This window comes from Pongo pygmaeus, chromosome 4 (assembly GCF_028885625.2).
Source record: "Pongo pygmaeus isolate AG05252 chromosome 4, NHGRI_mPonPyg2-v2.0_pri, whole genome shotgun sequence".
Taxonomy (NCBI): domain Eukaryota; kingdom Metazoa; phylum Chordata; class Mammalia; order Primates; family Hominidae; genus Pongo; species Pongo pygmaeus.
This window is the reverse complement of record NC_072377.2, coordinates 123618501-123641617: the sequence shown is the minus strand read 5'-3', so window position 1 is coordinate 123641617 and position 23117 is coordinate 123618501. Positions and strand designations below refer to the sequence as shown.

The 23117-nt window shown below is 41.7% G+C and overlaps 1 protein-coding gene across 1 annotated transcript in view; it reads right to left on the bottom strand.

Annotated features, from left to right (window-relative positions):
* TNFAIP8 (TNF alpha induced protein 8) overlaps positions 1-22893 on the bottom strand; it is a 122895-nt gene extending 100002 nt beyond the window's left edge. The window contains exon 1 of the mRNA XM_054489799.2: positions 22684-22893. Coding sequence (XP_054345774.1) covers position 22684 — 1 coding nt within the window. The 5' untranslated portion in view covers positions 22685-22893. The remainder of the gene's footprint in view (positions 1-22683) is intronic.
* Between the last annotated feature and the right edge of the window lie 224 nt (positions 22894-23117).

Sequence of the window (23117 nt, the reverse complement as noted above, 5' to 3'; positions counted from 1 at the left end):
TTCCTGCACACTGTGGCTGGTACTACCCCATTAGTTCAGCTTACGCAAAATAAGAACACTCTTTGAAGCTAAAAATAATCCATGAGTTTTTTAAAATAAAATTATTATTCCAAATTTCCTAAAAATGTTATGGCAAATGCCAAGCACACAGAACTGATTCTGAACACTTTTTTCCACTTACATAAATCAAATCCACTGCAATTGCTCCCTCTTTTGAAAAATGCTTAACTGTAAATTATGCGCGACAGGCCGGGAACAGTGGCTGTACACACATGTAGTAATTGGCTGCTATTATCCAAGCAGCTAGCAAGTAGTTATTGGGCACCCAGTGTGCTAGATACAGCAGGGGAAATAGAAACAGATAAAGACATGGCCCTATAGCCCTTGCTATCTACTTGTGATAACAAGATAAATACACGAAAAGTTAAATAGTACAAAGTAGTATGTGATCAAGGGACATGGGCAAAAGTGTTACACAATTTTAAAAATTAGAGAGCTGACTACCTGGATAATACTGGGAACAAACGAGAAGGGCACCAAAACCCTAAAGGTCACACGCAAACTAAAGCGAAAATATGCCAATGATTATGTCACTTGCCTGCTCAAAAACCTTCAAAGACCCATCACTAATAATCAAAGAAAGTCCAAACTCCTTAGCTTGGCATGCAAGACCCTACAGGCCCTGACCCCTTTCTACCTGATCAGGTTTTACTCCAGCCACACTGCTCCATTAATGTCCCTTGAACACACTGACACCTGCTGCTGTCTACCCTGCTTTGCTCCTGATGCCCTATCTCAACCAACACCCCTTACCTCAACCTCAGCTACTGAAAATCCATCAATTTTACATTCTGCCTCCTTCCTTTGAGGCATCCCAACACTTCTTTCCATTATTATGCAGATCTTCGCCTCTTCATACAGCCAGTCTCCAAGATGCCCCCAGTGATTCCCACCTCCTGATATTCATTCCTTTGTGTAATCCCCTCCTATATGACCTGTGTAATCAATAAGTCACACACCAACAGCGATGGTGTGTGTCTTCCAAAGCTTGACCACAGGAGACATCTGAGGCTTCCACCTTATGTTCCCTTGGATCACTCACTCTAAGAAGAGTCGTCCACCATGTCATGAGACACTTCAATAAACCTGTGAAGAGGTTTACATATTGAGGAACTGAGATTTCCTGCCTAGAGGGACTACCACTTGCCAACTGTATAAGTGAACCAGCTTAGAACTGGATTCTCCAGCCGCAGAAAACATTCAGATGTCTGTTGACCTGGCCAGCTCACTGACTACAATCCTATGGGAGACCTCAAGCCAGAACCACCCAGCTAAGTAGCTCTCAAATTCCTGACCCACAGAAAGTGTATGTAACCATAAATGTTTTTTGTTGTTCTTAGCTACTAAGTTTTAGTAATCTGTTATGCAGCAACAGACAACTAATACACTTCACTTATGTATTCTGTATTGCATTCCAATTATTTCTGTCTTGCATTCCAATTATTTCTGTCCTAACATTTTTCTTACAACTAGATTAGTAAGTCCTAGAGGGCAGAGAATTTCTTTCTTTAATATTTTTCAACTCTGCATGCTTTAGTACAACATTTAGTAATCATTAGTTGACTAAATAATAAGAGAATTTTTAAACTTAATGAAATCGTTGGTGAAGCTATGTCTTGGACTGACTTCATATTGGTTTTGAATGATTTTGTAATTTATTTTTAACTTTAAGGACTTAGTAGTGTGGAAGTAGTAACAGCTGGCAGCCTGAATTCTGATCCCAGCCCTGGCTTTTAGAAAATACTGCCAAAAATATAGAGAGATCTCGCCTCACTTCTACCTTGGACTTTTCTCCCACTCTGGCTTTCCTAACTTATCCCAGGGCAAGAGCAGCTTCAAAGTGTCACAGGTGGTAAATGGGCATTGGAGCAAGGCAAGAATTAGTGATGGGAACAGGAGGAAGAGGCTGGCAATAATAAACAGCAGCCACATACAGGATTTGGTGTCAGTCAGCCATGTTTAAGCAGCTTGAACCTGGTAGAATCCCCATGTGCCAGGCACCCTGCCCCAGTCCCAGAAACTGATAGCATTTCGTAAGTTTTTATTTGAGAAGATTTCTTCTGAATTCTCCAATATTTAAAAGAGGTTTCCAGCCCAATACAGGTCTTCTCTTGAAGTTATAGCTAAGCTACAGCCTAGTACAGTCCTTCTCTTACAAACCTAACAGTCCTCTTAGGTCTTCTTGGGATCCGGTGAAACTGGTCTGGGTGACTAGTAAGACCGAATGCCTCTCTTTAAGTCATAAATAAAAACAGAAACAAACCTGGACCAATCTTTTAGCAGTTCTTTCACAAATAAAACCATAGATACCACACAAAGATACACACTACTGGGAACACAAGTCTGATAAGCATCCCTTTGTGAAATTATAGGAGATTTGATTGTATACAATAAGTATAGTAAGGTGTGATCATGATATAAAATACACTAATTCCTAACAGGTAAGCTGGCCCAGCAGGTAAATTTACTTTGAATCAACATTTGTATTAATGACTCTGCATGATGAAAGAAATAGCAAAATAATTAAGAACCTCCATAAAAGAAAGCTATAAAACCATGCTAGGAAGCAGTTGGTTCTTATTGTAAAAAGGAGTGAACGTGGCTTTAAGCCAACAAAAGGAGCACAAATCTAGTCAACTTAGCCTAGGGCCAAAGCAAGATTCATTCCAAGAATGAGTAGTTAGTGCTTGTTATAATTCTGTGCAGTTTAATTTTAAATGCCCTTCTCTTTCTTTGGAGACTACATCCACAAACCTCAAAGAGATTCTGGTACTTAGTCTAATTCTTTCCATATGTTAAAGACACCTCACTGCCTATAGGTACCAGTCAGATTAGTTTCTTCTGAAAAAGGAGGTTAGAGATTGATCCTCCTATGCAAAATTATTTCATCCTATTAGTGTTAGGGACCTGAAATTTATTAGCAAACAACTTGGGGCTAGTTATACAAGCCTGTTGATAAGGAAAGGCTGCCTTCCAGCTGTTCCCAACAGCTTTTCTAAATAAAGAGCCATTGCTTGAGCAAAACTCTGTCTAATCTCTTAAAGATGTGTATTTAATTAAAGAAAACTTTTTTCAGTGGCTCAAGACCTTAATCCCATTGATTGTGCTGCAAACATCAATCAAATCATTTGTTAATGTTTCTGCTCCAGTAAAATTTAGCAACATCAGAATAAGACCATGCCTTTTAGGAATAGATGAAGCTGACATTCCCTCAAGGTACATCTTTGTTTCACACTCTCTATTTCTCTCTCAGGAAAGGCAACAATCAACTGAACTCCAATTGTTTCATTTAGAAACATATCAAGTGTCCATAAAAACATGCAAAACTGTGTACAAAATAATGTTAAGAGGAAACAGAACATTAAACTGTGTATATTCTATGGTCGCAGCTATATATAACCATAGATGAGGATAGAAAGGAATATGAGAAATGAAACAGATGTTTTCACACACACCTCTATAACCTTACTGTTTGTTCTTTATACATTTCCTTTACTTTTGCTGGGAGTTGTCTTAGTAATGGGTGTAGTATGTTTGTTTTTTAAATTATCAGGATAACATCTCACCTCATCAGACAAGAGTTTATGGGCCAATTACTCACGTACAAGGTGGTGACTGTCTAGACCAACTGAGATAAGATGCCGGCCTGGTTTCCTCCTAAAAATTCCTCAGGGTTAGTAAAGCCACAATTTTCAAGTTTAATCCCTGCAGGGGGAAAGAAACTGTGTCTAGCCAGCTAAACAGAGTGGATTTCAAAGAAATGTTCTCATTTTTAGTTGAAACTAAATCCCTTAAGTGCAAGTAAAAATGATATTTAGGCAAATCCTAAAAATGAAGTCATTCGTTAACACATATTTACTGAGAACATGGGCACAAAGATGAGTTCTAGAGATAACAAAACTGAGTTACTTCCTAGAAGCAGACAGCAGAACAGCAGCTGCCGGGGGCTGGGTTTGGAGGGTGGGGAATGCGGAGATGTTGATACAAACCTTCAGCTATAATAAGATGAGTAAGTTCTGGAGATCTAATATACAGCACGGCGACTATAGTTAATAATTCTGTATTGTTTACTTGAAATTTACTAATAGAGCAGATTTTAAGTGTTCCCACCACACATACACACACACACAGTAACTATGTGTGATGAAGGATGTGTTAATTAACTTGACTGTGGTAATCATTACACATCAAATCATCACATTCTACCCCTCGAATATATACAATTTTTATGTGTCAATTATACCTCAGTAAAGCTGGAAAAAAAAAGCAAAAAAAATAATAATAACTTGGTTACTGTCCCCTGGAAGCTATCCTAGTAAGGCAGAGAAAGCTGCAAACTAAGATGGAATGCTGTATGTGAGAGAATCAATACAAAGAAAGGAGACTAGAAAGAACTACACAAAACCTTAAGAGGAAGAGATGACTTCTGGACCAGAAAAGGTTTCCTGGAGGAGGCAGCATCTGAACTGGCTCCTAAAGGGTAGGCTAATGATGTCCAGGAAAGAGAAGCAATGGGCAGTGCAGGAAAGGGGCAATACAACCAGACAAAGGAAGGGATGCTTGCGATGTGTTCTGGAATAATGCAGGGTTTAGAAATGGGAACCAAAGGAGACACTCAGAGGAGGAGTAGGCATCACATCTGGCCTTGGACATGGAGAGATGGATGGGGCAAGCGAGCAAATATTGTCCTCTGGGCTCTGTGCATTTGTTGTTCTATTTAATCCTGACAACTTGTCTTGTAAGTGGGAAGACTGAGGTTAGAAGAAGTTGCATACAGTTTCACAGCACGCAGTTAGTTCACCTTTGTATTCCCGCACTAACACTGTGACTGGGGCATGGCAAAGCCACCACAAACATTGCCCAAATGCAAGATGACAAACTCACAGGCCAGGCCCATACCCTGCCTGCTCTGCCATGATGCTCTTTGGGACTTTTCTTTTTTTTGAGATGGAGTCTCGCTCTGTTGCCCAGGCAGGAGCGCAGGGGCTCGATCTTGGCTCTCTGCAAGCTCTGCCTCCCGGTTTCTCGCCATTCTCCTGCCTCAGCCTCCCGAGTAGCTGGAACTACAGGCGCCCACCACTACGCCTGGCTAATTTTTTTGTATTTTTAGTAGAGATGGGGTTTCACCGTGTTAGCCAGGATGGTCTCGATCTCCTGACCTCATGATCTGCCCACCTCGGCCTCCAAAAGTGCTGGGATTACAGGCATGAGCCACTGTGCCCGACCGGGACTTTCTTTTAATAGACACTAGAAGCCATCGACTATTCTGGGTTAGAGGAATCAATAACCAGAGATTTGTGTTTTGAGAAGAGGATAGTAAAGGTTGGGGAAGTGCAGTGCGGGAGTTACCCAACATTGGGAGCCTGAAGAGTTTCCAGACAATGCCTACCTTTTGTCAGCATGCACTTTTTATACAGATTTTTCTAAGGAAGTACTAGAATGCCTTAAAACCTGAACTGAAATCTAAATTCCCTCCTTTGCCAAATATATTTTTATTACACAATTTAAACACATAGACAGTATAAAATGAAAAGCTAAACTCTTTTCCTCTCTTTCAACTCATAGTTCCACTACTAACAGTATATTGTTCATTCTTCTATAAAAAAAAAAGCGTATGTACTCATAAACTTACAATATACCTTTTTACACACAATGAGATCAGTATTTTTTTTTTTTAAGTTAATCTGTCTTGGAGATCTTTCCATATCAGTGCATAGAGACCAACCTTGTTCTAAAGCTGCACAGTGTTTCATCTCAAGGAAGCGCCCTCATGTATGTAAGCAGCTGATGCATATTTAAGTTGTTTGAGTTTTTGTTTTGTTCATTCTTAAGAACAATGCTGTAATGAACCCTTTTTGTATCAAAATTAATTCACTTGTGGTCACTTGTATCAGCTTCTTGGACACTTTCACAGATAGGCTCTCTTGTGTAAGAGATAATTTAGCAAAGTTTCCTCGTATGTTAGTATAGTTAACAGTCACTTATCTTAGCAATGACAGGGAACACAAATATAGCCTAAAAATAAACCTACTCACAAGATTATCTCAAGGCAACATTTTGTAGTTCTGGAGCCTCCTGGGAAGACTCTGGGGCCAGAGTTCTTCCTGGCTTCCCACCCAAAGCCACTTGTGCAGAATTCCTCATTCCACACTGGGGCAGTCAGCACTCCTTCCCACAGGGACCCAGGATACTACCCCTCTGGCTCTACCAGTAGCTTCGGACTCCCTGGTTCCCATGCTTAAAATGACAATGAAAAGTACATGTGATAATTATCAGAATACAGAATTTTCACACTGAGGGATTAGAGACGATTTATAGTTGACAACTCACATTTCTTAGATATACCAATTATGGCCCAGAGGGGTTGAGCATCTCAGCAATATTATATATCCAGTCTGCTCGCCTGCTTGCCTCCTCCTGCTCGCCTGTCCAGAGCTTTTCCCTAGCTAGTACCAAATAATGGCTGCATCCTTTGCTTAACTATTTCAAAAAGACCATGTCAGCAAAATTTCTCTATGATACTCCTCTGGGTATAAATGATGCTTTAAATTAGAAAAAAAAAAAAGATTCTGACAATATATGGAGAGATAACACAGATAGTAAGAAATTCAAAAACCTTATTTTTAGATAATTTTAACTTCTTTCTCCACCAAACTCACTACTAGAATGCCTAGCAAGTTTCAAAATTGGCACATTTGTTTCACCTCCCTTCTTCTTTTCCCTTATTGAGGTATTGTTAACAAGCAAATGCTAGTAACACTGCTGACTTGTTATCAGCAAGACAGGTTGCTCTCAAGTTGTTTGCAGCCCTGACAATGGATTTATAAACCTGGGGCTACTCAGGCTGTGAGACTTGGAGTCATGTTTTTATGCTACAGAATTTTTTTTTTTTTTAGATGGAGTCTCGCTCTGTCACCCAGGCTGGAGTACAGTGGTGCAATCTTGGTTCACCGCAACCTCCTCATCCTGGGTTCAAGCGATTCTCCTGCCTCAGCCTCCCAAGGAGCTGGGACTACAGGCGTGCACCACCGGGCTAATTTTTGTATTTTTATTAGAGAGGGGGTTTTGCCATGTTGGTCAAGCTGGTCTTGAACTCGTGGCCTCAACTGATCCACCCATCTCGGCCTCCCAAAGTGCCAGGATTACAGGTGCCTGGCCTAAATCAGGGATTTTTAAATAGCTCTGAGAAAAATCTGTTCAAAAGATTTTTTTTTTCTGTTGAAGAACTTTTCTACAATATTCAAGATCTCCATCCTGCAGCCTCTGGAGCCCAGCTCTGTTACTGCCCTCCAGCAAGCCCCAGCAAGCTGGCTAGGTGGCATAGTTCCTGCAAGAGGAACTACGGCAATATGGTTAGAAACCACCAGATTTGAATATCAGATTTGCCTCTGACCTTGGGTAACAACTTAAGCTCTTGCAGTCTGTTTTCCCATCTTTAAAATGGGGATAATAATGATAGAACTTATTTCAAACTGCCATTGAAGAATGTGGCAATGTACAGAGAGATCTTAGTACAGTGCCTGGCACATAGTAAGTGGTCAAAAACTACTGAGCCTTTACTGCCACACTTGGCACATACATGGGCCAACCAGAGGCAAAACTCAAAAAGACAGGCAGCTGAGAACAGGAGAAGAACAAGTCTTCAGTATGATTTCTGCTGAATTAATAAAACGGAATAGAAACAGTTTTGTTTTGTTTTTTTAACCCAAGTCTCAAAGATTCTTAGGAGCAAAGAGTCATTTCCAGGACTGTTTCAATTGTGACCTGAAAAACTACATCTGGGAAGAAATTCACTGGGGCAGTCAGGCTCATGAGCTGCCTCCCACAGGCCCGGCCACAGCAGAGAAGAGCCCAACTCTACAACTCCTTACTTCAGGGCACTGACAAGGAACAGAAAAGGAGGGAGTAAGAGCAATTTCTCTAGTCACAGGCAGCTTTTCCATATCACTGACTCTCTTACAGCAAGCTCTCCCTGGTGTGACTAAAGCTAAGAGTTTCCCTTTTTCTTTATACCTGCAGTAAGAGATCACCTAAGCATTCACATCCATCAGGGAAGAACCATTATTCCATTACTTTTTTTTAATTAATACAAACAGGGCCTTGCTATGTTGCCAGGCTGGTCTCAAACTCCTGGGCTCAAGGGATCCTCCCGCCTCAGCCTCCAGAGTAGCTGGGACTTCAGGTGTGGGCCACTATGCCTAGCCTATCACTCCTTGATCATTTTCATTATTGTTTTTGTAGAATGAATGCTTTTAAAAGCTAAGTGTCATAAGATTGTTTTTTTTTTTTCCTATTATTACATGTGATTGGGATACTCAAGAAGATGAAAGAAAAAGTCGGAATGGCTCACAGGCCAGGACCTAACAGGGTGAGTGAACCAGGGCAAGAATGTCTTGCTGAACTAGTGTAGGCCATGAATAAAACAGGGCAGCCCAAGGTCATCACCATATGGTGAATGCTTTGATAAACAAGAAATAACAAAGTTCAGAGGCCACCAACTCACCTGTCTCTAGAAGCCAGGCAGATAAATGAAATGCATGACCGACCAGGAGGAACACAATAGGGAGCAGCAGAGACTTTGGCCAAACTGGCACAAATGCCCCACTAAGTGAGATGTAAATTTTAAAAGCTGAACACAGTGTATAAATTGAGCAAAATGCATCTGGGTCACATCTTGGCCAAGGGTCTCATTTTGTAGTGCCCTGCAAAAGGTTCTGATGGGCAAGAAATAAAGACCAAAAAGATCAGTCAAGAAAGGAAATGGCAGGAAGGAAGAAAGGGCCTGTCTGGGCAGGTGGAATCCCTGGCACCCACTGATGCAGTGGTCAGAAAACGAAGGTCACAGAGAGGCTGGGGTCTATGCCCCACATGCCAGGGGCCTAGGCTGTGAAACCCAGGAAAGAATAGATCAGGGTGTAGACAAAGAAAAGGGCAAGCAGGCATGGGGACCACAGTGGCCTTACTGTGGGGTCAGATACTCTGTGCGCCAGGAGTTCCCGACGTGCTAGTACTGAAAACGCAATACAACAAGAACACAGTCTGAAAATCTGACACTGAATCCATGGGACAACCCAGAACCAATGGGTGCTGCACCCACATACCTTCTGCTCAGGGGAAGGGCCTGTCTCAAGGAGCACAAAGGCAAAGCCTCACCAGATCAGAGGAAAAGAGGCAAAGGGATGGGACAGTTCCCAACAGGCTAATAAGAAAAAGAAAAAAGCCCACATCCTTCCACAGCATTTATTTCATAAACAAGTATATATTTAGTGTTAACTCTGTACTCTTTACAAGGTCCAGCAGAGGTTACAAAGATAAAAAACCTACAGTTACTGAGAGTAAGTGGCTTATTCTGGGTCAAGAGCAGAAAGAGATTATCTGGGACCAGGGTTGACCAAGTCACACACTCAGATTTGGTAACATAACAGCTCACTAGTTAAAGTACTGGAATGCTCATACTCTGTTGACTGAATGAAATGATATATAGTTGATACTCTGAAAAGTGCTAAAAGAGTAGCTCGTATAGCGGGAAAACATTGAGATCATCATCATCAGACTCTTTTGGACAACAATAGTTTACGTCAGAAGAAAATGGAGTGACATATTTAAGATTCTCAAGGAAAGAAAATGTGAGCCAAGGATTTTATATCAGACAACAGTGACCCTTAATTATAAAGGTCACAGACCAAGTTTTATCAACTTGAAATTAGGGAATATTGTTCCCATGATCCCCTCCTATTAAATCTACTAGAGAAAGAGCTTCAATCAAAATGTCTAGAGACACTGATATGAGGACAAGTGATAAGCATGATATATACAACAACCTGTACAAATAAGACTAAATGAGTATTAAAAGGGAGATATTTTAATATATAACAATAATAAGATCTGATGATGCAGTAGTACTAAACCATTTTTTTAACGTGGGGAAGAATTAGTATGGCATATGCCAAAGAAATTATTTTTATTGTTTTCAGTAATCATAGCTGGTAATGGTACTATTAATGTCATTATTTGGAGACAATTTGTGTGTAATATGGGGTAATCAAATACGTAATTACACAATAGTCTATTTCCCTTGTGACCAAAAAACCAGGATTCTAAGTGTGGAAGAAAAGGAATAAAAATGTAATATATAAGAGGTTAAACAGAAACCCTATAGTCTTGAACTTGAATTGGAAATAGCATGAACTCACAAAGTATTTTATCTTTATATGAGTATTTATGTTTGCATGTAAGTGTGAGAGTGTGTGTGTGTGTGTGTGTGTGTGTGTGTTTCCCAGCTCTGACCAAGGAAAGGCCTATAAATACTAACCATTCCAGTGAATGAGGATTCCCAGTGTCTGGATTATAGTCTTGAAATACCATTTCTCGCTAAAAAAAAAAAACCAGGGTTTCTTGGGAAAATTGTTGACTCCAGGTATAGGCAAGAAATGTACAAGACAAGCATGGATCACCTTAACAAAGCAAAGAGCAGGAAACTAACAAGAATACTAAGGTCAGGTCATGAGGACTTAGGGGCCAACTGAAGAGGCTCCCATTGGTCAAAGATGGGACAATTTGAGTCTCAGTAAAAACTAAAATTTCAATAGACTAAAACCTATAAAATAGATTTAATTCCATGAGCTCATAACAATTAAAAAAAAACCTAATCAGTGATCTTCTGAGAATGACATGAAATCAATTCCTGAAAACTGAGTAAATCAAAGGAAAGAATCAAGCATTTATCATCCCTTTCCTATGTGAATTGTACCACTGGGCAATCAAATAACAGATTGAAAAGGCGTCTATCCTTATAAAATTATTCCAGCTAATAAATAAAATCAAAATGATAGAGTATCACCATTCTGCAATTGCCCCCACTGAATTAACAGATTGAGACATTGAGGATCAACAGCTGCTAACATCAAAAGAGTGGAAAAACCAGACCCCATGTGTCTCCCAGTGAAAGAATACACCACCATCTGTAATCTTGCCAAAGGGATCAGACCTGAATCTGATCAAGTCTCTGGACCCAGATACAGGAAACAGAGGGCAAAGTAGTAAGTTAAACTGTACCATGAGTGTGAATCTTTCTTGTTATCAACACTGTGGGAAACTCTACAAAATTAAACAGCCCAGGTCCTGCAACAAATAAAAAAAAATTTAAAGGAAGGAGACTCTGGTAGAGGGATCTGTAGATTAAAAGAGACTTAAACATCCTTTTTTTTTTTTTTTTAATGGGTAAGACTAAAACTCAGTGGGTCAGGCTGCTCATCTGGGTAATAAAACCATAAAGAGATGCAAGGAAGTAATTACTATAAAAGTCAGGATGGCATTTACTTTTAGAGGAACAGAGGGAAATGTGATCAGGATGGGATGTAAAATTTTGGTCACTCTGGCAAAGTTCTATTTCTTGACCTAAATGCTAGTGATATATATGAGTGTTTGCTTTATAATAATTCACTAAGTTGTGTACATTTGTTTTGTGTGGATTTTGGATACTTATGTTTTATTTTACAATAAAAGTATTTAAAAAGCATTAAGAAAATCTAGGCATATCAGCACAGTAGCCAACTGACGGAAAAAACTGCAAGGTGTCTCTCAGTGCTAGGTGGAAAAGTGTAGGGACCCAGTAATAAATCAGACAGGAACCAGCATCTTACGAACTCTGTTTCAATGAACTTTTCACTTTGAAGGTAAATAACTGAATCTACATTGTGTAATTAAAATTTGCCTTATAACACTTTAAATTATTTTTAAAAGCATATAACAAATGACATGCTCCAAAATACCTCAAGAGCAATCTCAATTCAAAATGACTTCCTAGAGTTGGGTGTGGTGGCATGCACCCGTAGTCCCAGCTACACAAAAGGTTGAGGCGAGAGAACTGCTTGAGGCCAAGAGTTTGAGGTTGTAGTGTGCTATGATTGTGCCTGTGAATAGCCATTGCACTCCAGCCTGGGCAACAGAGCAAGACCCTATCTCTAACAAACACATATAATAAATAAATAAAATAAAATAACAAAATAACCTCTTAGATATCTACCAGAATTGCAATGAACAGTCGGGCATTGGGTTCTCACAAATACAAGATGACACATCTCACACTCCATGAGGTATGGTGTGACCAGCTCTGCACACCCCCATGGTTCATTCTTCTACTATTAAAAACAACAAAATGTGAAGAATGAAACATGGAGACAAGCTTTGTAGCAGAACCAGACTGGTTGGAGAGGTAACAGCCTTTGAGAGTTCACAGAAAAGGAGGGTGTTTGTGGCAGTATTATTGAAGAGTAACACCCTGTAGCACAAGTATGGGAGGGCAGCTAAGCTGCCAGAGTGTAAATCCCAGCGTGGCCAGGCACTCACAGCATGTTACTTAACCTCCTTAAACCTCAATTCCTTATCTGCAAACAAGGATTAACAATAGTATCTTTCTCATAGATCCCTCCTGAAGATGAAATTAAATAATGTGTATAAAGCACTCGGCACAGTGCCTGCTGGCCGACCCTACGTACTCAATAAGTGTTTGCCATGATTACTGGGATGGTAAACATTTCCGGAAAATTAAGGAACTCTCTATATGATGGATACCTTTCTGGCTGGAATGTAGGATGCTTTCCCCAAAGTAAGTAGTGCTGTTTTATAAACCCATGACCTTTAACACTAAAAAATCACTGCTTCAAGATACTTCCAGTCAGTTTTAAAATGAAAAAGAATAAGAAAAAGTCACTGCTAGTAGTAATTAAGTATATGTGATTTTCAACACCTTCCATATTATTATTTGGTTTTCCCTTCCCAACTACCAACATGGGTGGTTAGTTTTAACTCCAATGAAACCTGGGATTATTAGTATCAGGAATACTGATGGCTGTAACTGGCCTTTAGGGAACGGGAGCCCGGGATTAGTACAGATGCTTATTGTCCACCCTGTAACCATGCCCCTCCCCTTCCCCTATGGGCACAGCCAACCTCCCACAATAGAGGTTCTCCCTCACTGCCCAATACTCACTTTCACAGCTTCCCTTAAGGCTGTGACTCAGTTCTAGCCAATGAGGCCTAAAGAGGCTCCAGGAAAGATTTTACTCCCGGATGAAAAGGGATAGACACTACAAGAGAAGCAATTTATTGCTGCCCTCTGTGTCCACCCTTCACACACACACACATACACACACACACACACACACACACACACACGCTCTCCCTCTCCCTGTCTTAAAAAGAGGTTGGTAGGCACCCGTGATACCTGTTGCCGAGAAAGCTATTTTCCGCCCACAAAGCGGCAAGTCTGCAGATAAAAATGTAACATGCTAAGGATGAGAATAGATAGAACTGGTCCCTGACGACACTGTTTAGCCAAGGATCCAATCCTGAATCTACCCAATCCCAGACTGCCCTTCATATAAGACAATTTAATGTCTACTATTCAAATCACTGTTCATTGGCATTCGCTTAACTGCAGCCTAAAACATCCTGATTGTTATGATCTGAATTGTGTCCCTCCTGCTATGGTTTGAAGGTGTATCTCCCCTCAAAATTCATATGTTGAAACCTAAACCCCAAGGTGGTGGTATTAAGAGGTGGTTAGAAGTGATTAAGTCATAAGGGCTCCACCCTTATGAATGGATTAGTGCTCTTACAAAAGATGTTGAAAGGTGTACCCCAGTGCCTTTTGCCACTCCACCTCCCATCTCATCTACCATGTGAGGACACAGCAAGAAAGCACCACCTTGGAAGCCCAGAGCTGCCCTCGCCAGACACTGAATCTGTGGGTGCCCTGATCTTGAATTCCCAGCCTCCAGAACTGTGGAAAATAAATTTCTGTTCTTTACAAATTACCCAGTCTCAGATATTTTGTTACAGCAGTACAAACAGACTAAGAAACACCAAAAAGTTCATATGCTGAAGCCTTAACTCCCAATATCTCAGAAAGCAACTGCATTTGGAAATAGAATCTTTAAAGAGGTGACTCAGTTAAAATTAGTCTTAAGGTGGTCCCCAATCCAATTTGATTGGTGTCCTTATAAGAGGAGAGTTGGACACACAGACGCCAGGTGTGCACACAAACAACAAGCTGAGAGGATCTGTGGCCAGTAGATGTGAGCTATAATATTAAAAATTTTTATTCTTCAGGCTGAAGGACAAAAAAAAAAATCCCTGATGGAAACTTTGGTCTACACTAAAAAATCAAAAGCCCCACACACAGTAAATGGGTATTCTTCTCCCGTTTCAATTTCTTCAAAAGATCATTGTTTAAAGAAAAAAATAACTATAATTTGTGGGGATTATACATAGATATAGAAATAAAGCATATGACAATCACAACACAAACGGTGTGGTCTCCTCAGTAGTCCCCTGTATCTATGGTCTCGGTTTCCACAGTTGCAGTGTGACCACAGACCATGCAGTCTGAAAACAGGTGAGTGCAGTATACAAGATATTTTGAGAGAAAGTAAAGACAGAAAGATCCTTTTTATATAACTCTTATTACAATATATTGTTATAATTGTTCCATTTTATTATTTGGTATTATGGTTAATCTCTTACTGTGCTTAAAATATAAATTAAATTTTATCATAGGTACATATGTATAGGAAAAAATATAGCTTATATAGGGTTCAGTACTGTGTGCAGTTTCAGGCATAGACTGGAGGTCCTGAAAAGATCCTCCCTGTGTAAAGGAGGACAACTAATATCCTTTATAAAGGCGATTGTTATAGACTGCAATGTACCACCCAAATTCATATACTGAAACCCTGATCTCTAGTATGGCAGTGTTCGGAGACAGCCTTTAAAAAAGAATTAAGGTTAAATAAGATCATAAGGGTGGGACCCTAATCTAATATGACTGGCACTCTATGAAGAGGGAGAGACACCAGGGATGTGCACAGAGAAATGTTCTTATGAGAATACAGCAGAAATGTGGCCATCTGAAAGGCAAGGAGGGAGGCCTCAGGGAAATCAAACCTGTTGACGTCTTGATCTTGAACTTCCAGTCTACAGAACTGTGAGAATATAAATTTCTGTTGTTTAAGCCACCAGTCTGTGGTATTTTGTTACGGCAGCCCTTAAAAACTAATACACTTATATAGAACACTATCATCACTAAAGGCAACCATAAAAAAAACAGAACTTACAGGCCAGGTGCGGTGGCTCAAGCCTGTAATCCCAACACTTTGGGAGGCCAAAGCAGGTGGATCACTTGAGGTCAGGAGTTCGAGACCAGCCTGGCCAACATGGTGAAACTCTGTCTCTACTAAAAATACAAAAATTAGCCAGGCGTTGTGGTCTTTGCCTGTAATCCCAGCTACTTGGGAGGCCGAGGTAGGAGCATCGCTTGAACCCAGGATGTAGAGGTTGCAGTGAGCCAAGTTTGCACCACTGCACTTCAGCCTGGGAGACAGAGCAAGACTCCATCTCAAAAAAAAAAAAAAAAAGAAAAAAAAACATAACTTACGAAAGACTGATTAAAGGGTAAAATTCAGTGTGGATATGCTTATTGGGCTTGGGTGGTTAATCCTCTGCCCTTGCCACCTGTCTCCACAAGTCACTGCCCAACTTCCTCTATCTGCCTCATTTCCCTAATGGTAAGGCTGAAAGGCCCTGGTGTGCTCAACTCCAGGGCAGCAAACCTGGGGGATGCCTGACTACAGAGGAAGGCAGAGGCCAGACCTGAATTAGTCAGTTTCATATCTGTTATTCTCTGTTCAAATATTTAAATCTAGAGGGGGAAAAAAAAGCGTCATTCTACTAAAATTAATACTATGTTATCATCAGTAGCAGATCTTTATTATTCATAATTTCCGTGGCCCCTATTAGAATAAATTAAAAACTGACTAAAATTCAGAAATAGGGAAGTCTCAAGTACTGGCAAAACCCAAAATGCAAAAGAAGAGGGAGGAAGTTACAGAACATGGCTTCAAAGAAAAAAATGGTCTGTTTTTCATTTTCTCATTTTCTACCATTACAAAATGAGAGGGACACTCTGAGAACAGAATAGATTCCTGGAGGTACCAGGACCTCAGGACAGGAAACAGGCCTGGGTTAGGGGAAACGGTCCGCTTGGCAACTCTGAGTCTTGAGTTGGGCCTGGGCTCTTCCAAACATGCACAGCTGTTGAAATAAGGATGCCCATCCCAGTTCAGTATCTACAAACCACCTGAGTTATCCTTAAGTCAGCTGGCATACTGGATTTATGATGTCAGCATTGTTGGTGACTCAAAGTCTAGATTTTCAACTAATGAACACTGGGCAGACTCTCCAATGTCTCTGTTTCATGGCCTTCAATTTCTGGATCTATTTGTGGGACACCATTAATTGTTTTGGTTGTTATTTTTTGTTCTTGACCTGGTTGCTTGTTAATATTTTTCCACCCAGTGAAGACCTATAAAAACAACTTTGTTATTTCTTAAGATGGGTAACATAGGTGTTCATTTTATATGTTGTGTTTATTTTATATGTTGTGTTCATTTTAATCTTCTTTAAACTTTAAAGCCACTCTGTACTTTCAAGAGCTCTTTCCACTGCCAAAAAAAATTAAAAATTAAAAAAAAAATACCTACAGCTAGCTGCTGCCTGAATAAGCTTCCTTCTAGAACAAGACAGGAAAATGAGTCACATAAGTCTCCCAGGCTAGGGGTTCTCAATTTGCATCAAGCTTCACTGGTGATTCTGACTTAACAGTCAAGTCCCGAGCTATAGTCCCAGATGAGCCCTAAAATACAGCACATTGGATAAGTTCAAAGTTTCATTGGTGTATCAATTTTGTGGCTGCCCAGATAATGATGTTCTCAAACTACCCCACCTGGGCAGAGCTGCCCTGCCAGGGAGGTGATAAGCACCACAGGTACACAGGGCAGGGAATCCTTGCTTCTTCAGGAGGCTCCCTATTTACACAGGGTCTCTTACCCTGAAAAGTAATAGCAGCTGTTCCTTCAGGCACTATCAGTCATTCCAGCTCATAAAAACAAAGGAGCAAAGTGGCTACATGTGTGCAAACAGAAGTCATCACCGGATGTTGGGAAGGCCTGAGTTCACTCACCTCTTCCAGGTATACTTCATGAGTCACTAGCAGCCTAATTCTGCCTCAAGGCAAAAGGAATTCCATCACTAAGTGAGGACTGCTCTGCCCTTCAAGTGTAGCAAAACAGTATTTAACCAAACACCTGCCATTTTCCAGAAAACAATCTCAACCCTTTGAAGAGTGAAGAAGGAAAAATAAAAGAGTAGTTTCCTGACCACAGAATGACAGAATGAGGTACTGGACTTACTTCCCACAAATTTACGTGGCCCAAGTTTGTTCTGAAACTTGCACTGTTGCCAACACTGTCCATGCATTTTTTTCTCAGAAGACTGTGGCATTTTTTTTTCGTGTCTGCATGTGTGTGAGGGTCTGAACACAGTCAGAAGAGAGCTCAGGACAGGAAAGATGAGTGTAGTTAGGTCTACATAGCACACACCACAATCTCTGTCTCCCCTATTTTTGTTGACAGCCATGTTGTAAAACCAAACAAACAAACAAAAACCTCATTTTGTTAAACAAATGATAAATAAGAGTAATAAATAAGAGTTGGGAATGAGGAAGGCTTGAGCTAAATGAATTTGGGTTGAAGGAGTAAGAGCCAGGCTTAGAGAGGGTATTGACTGAGTGAGCTGCTGCTTACTTTTTGGCTCCTTTAAAATATCCAAGAGTCTACTGTGTGCCTTGCTGAGTACTGTGTTCCCAAAAGACCTTGCCCTGGTGCCTAATCCTGCAGATGCGGTCCCTGCCCTGGGCCTCCTGGACCTCATGCAACTTCCCCTGAAGACATGCCAGCCGGATTCCCTTTGCAACACCAAGGGCAGCTGTCTGTCTTAAATAATCTGGTTTCATTCACTACCTGTTTTAAACATGGGAGTTGTGAAAGGCCAACCCACTGCTCACAATTTAACTGTAACAGGTCTTTTGAAAGCTTCCCTCATGCAGAGAAGCTTAATGGGTACTATGGCTCTTCTTCGTTCTCAGGCACATAAAACTCCAATGCCCTGCTCTGGCTCACTTATCTTTGGCAGCAGCGGTGACATTTCCCTTATATAATCATGTGACCCTGCAGCTGGCAATCATTGAAGTTGTGCTACATTCACCCCATTCTCTGGGCTCCTCTGGCATCGTTAAAGGAAAAAAGAATTCATGCTAAAATCACATGTGACACAAGTTACTACTTTCCCTCTCTATTGCACTGTGGCTCAGGACTAACACTTACTGGAATGAGACCTAGTTGGCCAATCTAACTAAGTCCTCCACTTAATGGGTGCCTTCTGCACACCGACACAGGAGAGGAACATCTGGCTTAATCTGCACAACAATCCTATAACGTAAATACTATCCCCAGTTTTTACTCTGGTGAAGAAACAGGCTCAGAGAGCTAAGTAGATTGTCCAAACCCACACAGCCAGCAGGGGCTGAGACATGAGCTGCTGATTCCAGCAAAGTCATTTGGACCAACTACTTCTTGACTAAAGTCATCTTTATTCCCGATGTTTAAGGAACTACAAGTGGAATTTTGAACTTAATTCCATTCTCTGTTATTAAAGAAACTAACCCAGAGGTGTTTACGAGTTAGCCTGGAGTCTCATTCCTGTGACCACCTCCCCGCAACCCTTGTTTTTATGTTTTTAGTGGAAAAGATCTGTACATCTAGCCCCCAGTCACCTTGACAGAAACATCACCATGTTGGTTTTTAATCCCCCTTGTCCTATACGGAAAAGGGCAAGTCTAGGAAAACAACCTATTTGACACACACCCAGCTTTGCAGCTGGTTCTGAACCTCAGCTACCTTAGTTCTGAACCATAAACACTTGCTTCCAGAGAAAAAACAACTGCTCTCTAAAAGGATGGGCTGGGTATTATTTGATTATTGCTGAGCCTGTGACATTTTCAAACAATTCTCAGGTAACTTATGTTTGATGTAAAACAAAATCCTATGAAATCAGGTTTGTTTCAGTAATACTACTGGTTATTTGAAACAGATGTTGGCAGAAATGTGCTTCTTTTGAGTTTCTTATTGCTGAGAAAGACAAATATTTTGAATATCATTCTACTGTTCTTGTGAAACACAAGAGAATTCCAAACCCATTTTTGCCACTAGCAACTTACCTTCAGGGACTCCTTATCAACAGACATCTTTACGCAAGTTACCTGCCTTCCCAAATCCCAAGGATTTCATGTAAACATGAGAAGGGTGTACTGTACCAGGCAGATAGCAGGAGCTCAATAAATGCCTGCTGTGTGAATGAATGGTGCTCTCCTCCTGCAAGTTGGACTAAGGAGGTGGACACCTCCAAAGTTGAGGAATAGCAACCATATGGTGTAAGGCCATAGACCAGGTGGTTTCCAAGATACCCCTTGGCTCTGCCATTCTAGAATTATCTACCCTCCATTTGTAGCTCATTTCCTCCTCTTTAGGCCAAAATGTAGGCTAAAAATGAACTGACCTCCTTTACATTTTGCCACATGGTTCTCTGTTTTTGTTTTTGTTTTTTACCCTCTACAAATCATTCATTTTCAGCTACTGGGCAGCACAACTGAAGTATAGAAGCCTAGGAACTGCAGTTGGCTCAGACTCCAGGGCCACGGTCATCAAAACCAGAGACAAGAGTAAGGGAAGAAAATTCTTAGCTAGAGGGAAACATAAAGGTTGGGTGTTACGAGGGCCTTTTCAGTGTTTGTTGAGTTCTTGCTGTGTGCATTTGGTATTAAAGGCAGGATGTGGGCAGTGTGAGGAGGGGTGAGGTGATAAAAATTAATCTGGCACCACACAATTCCTTCCCTTAACTTCTGTATCAGAGCCAGAGATCCCCGAGAATGCCAAAGCAGGGGAAATTGTCCACTTTGTTATCCAGGTTGGCCCCTGTGCATGTCGCCATTGCCAAAGTCAATGCCCCTGGCACTGGGATTGTAAATAGCCCCTATGCCCTTCCCCTCTGTGAAAAAGCAGGTGGCCCTTATTTATCATCACTGCTTCTCCCCTGTCTCCTGGAGGTTATCCCATGTTCAACCCCTTCAACTGCTATCAGGCATAAATGGAGGGAGTGGGGAATGGATCATTCTACATGATGTAGAGCAAAGCTCAATTCTGAGAATGAATGAAATCTCCAGGAAGGATGTTACTACCACATTGGGCTATCTCCTGCAGAAGAGGATTAATTGGATCAATTAAATATGAGACCTCTGCAGTGCCTGGCACTGTGGCAGACTCAATTTTAAAGATCACCTCTGTGAAGTTCTCCAAGCCATTAGTCACATAGAAATCCACTCCTCCCCCAACTCAGCATTTCCTAATCAGTACTGTTTGGATGCAATCATTCCTCTCCACACACCCTTTCCTCCATTTCAACAGAATGAGAATTGCAAAGAACCAGCCTCACAAAATACTCTGTTCCTGGCCTCTGCAGTGTGTTCACCCCCAGGTTTCTGCTATTCTCTTTAGGATCCCAGGACAGCCTGTCCTCACGACAGCTCAACACGTAAACAAAGACTATGTCTAGCAATATAGTCTGAAATAGAAAATTAAGAGACAACAAACATGAGATTTCTCAACTCACACCAACTTTTCTTGGTGAGTTTAAACACACTGGAACAAAAGGTACACGGAGTAAAAGTTGCCCTTAAAGAAAGTGTTTAAAAGGCCCATTTGTGCAGGATCACTATGCTTTTGGTAGAACCTTGCTTTATTCATTGATTTATTAATGATTCTTAAATCATCACATAATCTAGATTAATATAATGTTTTATAAAGTCTACATATGTCAATCCAAAGAGCTTAACACAACACATTCAATATCTAAGGGATTCATATTTTACAGAGGAGTAGGTGGTAGTCTACTTCCCTAAACTTTATTTACTCAGATTACAAGCAAGAACTCAAAAGGTGGGCAGCGAATGCCGGAGGCAATTAATGGTATGGAGGAGAAAAGGCATCCGAAAAATCTGCAAAAAAGCAAATTGTGTTACTAGCTAGAATATTAACAATTACTTGTGGGCCCCTGTAGTCCCAGTTACTCAGTAGGCTGAGGCAGGAGGATCACTTCAGCCCAGGAGTTCAAGACCACCTTGGACAACATAGCGAGACCCTGTCTCTAAAAACAACAACAACCATAGCTTGCTGACTTAACTCCTCATGACAGATCTAATTAGACGGTGGCAATAAATGTGTCTAAGTGTTTAATTAAACGTGATAATTATTTCTTTCCTTAAAGAGAGATGGAGTCATATGTTTACACTGCAAAGTATAATGTTTCCTTAGTTAAAACAGTGTGGAAACACTTCTGTGTAACACAGGATTCAAACCAGGATAAAAATATCGGCTGCGATAAGCAGCACTTACAGTGATTTATCAACTCTCACCTTTCATGTGCCAATGCACAATGGCTTCTTAAAGCCTACCCTTTTTGGTAATTTCCTTTGGCCACACAGCTTTGTTATCCTTACCCTCAAAGAATAATTTCTACTCAGAATGTGATTTTGAACATTTCTTAAATGGATTATTATCAAGGAAGTAGGAGAATATTTTACTTTCATAGCAAGAAAGTAGCAAGAATAAACTGAAATGTAGAACTCAGAGAGACTATTAAAATTAGATAGGACCCCAGCAACCAGGCAATCATTTTATAGATGAAGAAACTATTTGTACAATACTGCTGTTATGATAGCAAAGCTTCCAATTAATTTTTTAAATGTAGAAATATGTCCTGCATTGAGGGAGTACTGACCCCCACCTCCCCCCATAAAAATAATTATGTAGGGATGGAATTATCAGTCTTAAGCAATCCAAGGATTTTCTTGTTTCAACACTGGGCACTGAACTACTGTTTGATTCCTACCATGATTCCTCTAGGTATACTACTTTTTCTACATAGAGCTTCTGTGTTTTAGAAAATCTGTTGGTTTAGAAATACAGTGTCACTGAAGCAATAAACATATTCAAGGTGCCTGAGCCTGTTGGGTCAGCCTGGTCTTGAACGTGCCTATCAGTCGCGCGGAGTCCGAGGAGCCTGGGCGCTCATCAGGTGTCTTTGCAGCAGGTGCTGAGGGCTCCAGTGCCACATGTGCAGTCATGTACACACACACACACACACACACACTTTCTTCCTCAAAGGAAGTCTCCACCGAATGATCTCAAAGCAGGGTTCTGGTCTCTGCCCGTTTTACAATGCAAGGTTGGATTACAATCTCAGTCCAGCATCTCAGTCTGCAATCTGGGGCACCCTGATAACCCGGGCAGTGCTTTCGCCAATATGTGCGGTTACAGTAGGACGTGACAAATAGCGGGAACCCAGTTACAAAGGGAGGAAAGGAATGAGGCTCACGGCAGGAGGTGGTTAAGAGGTCGCCCTGAATAGGTAAGGGTTCCTAAAAGGGGTTTTGGCTCCTCAGTGCGGCACTGGAACTGAGTAAAATTACGGGGAGTTTCCGAGGCTGTGCGCTCCTGCACACACTCGTACGCACACCCACCTACACAAGTTGTTCAAACGCACCCACTCACACTCACACTCGCTTCAGAAACTCTCTGAGCCGGAGGCGCTCCCCGAGAGCAGCCCGCAGCCCAGCGGCGGGAGAGGCGCGCGGGCGTGTGCGCGGGACGGGCGCGCCCAGGAGCCACTTACTCGGAGGAGTGGCGCGACGGCGCCGGGACGCTGAGGCGCGAGCTGGGCTGTTTGGCGGCGCCGAGTTCTCTACTCTCTCGGTGGCTCGCGGGCTCCCGCGGACCTTAGCCAAGCGCGGGTTAGAGCCGGCGGGAGAAAAGGAGCCAGAGGCCAGGGGCGGAACTTGCAGGAGGGACCAGGGGTGTGGCGGGCAGGCCGGGGAGGAGCCGGGAGGTCGGGGGCGGAGCGTGCAGGGAAGGAGGAGCCGAGCGGCTGCGGCGGGGCGTGGCGGGGCGGAGTGGGAGAGGAGGAGCTAGGGGACGGGACAGCAGGGGTCGGAAGTGGCCCAGGCGCAGGAGAGCGCGGAGAAGGGCTGGGCGGCGGCCTGGGAGTCGGACTCGGACCGCGAGGCCCAGATCGCTGGGCGCTGGAGAACAGGACCCGCTTGGGAGATA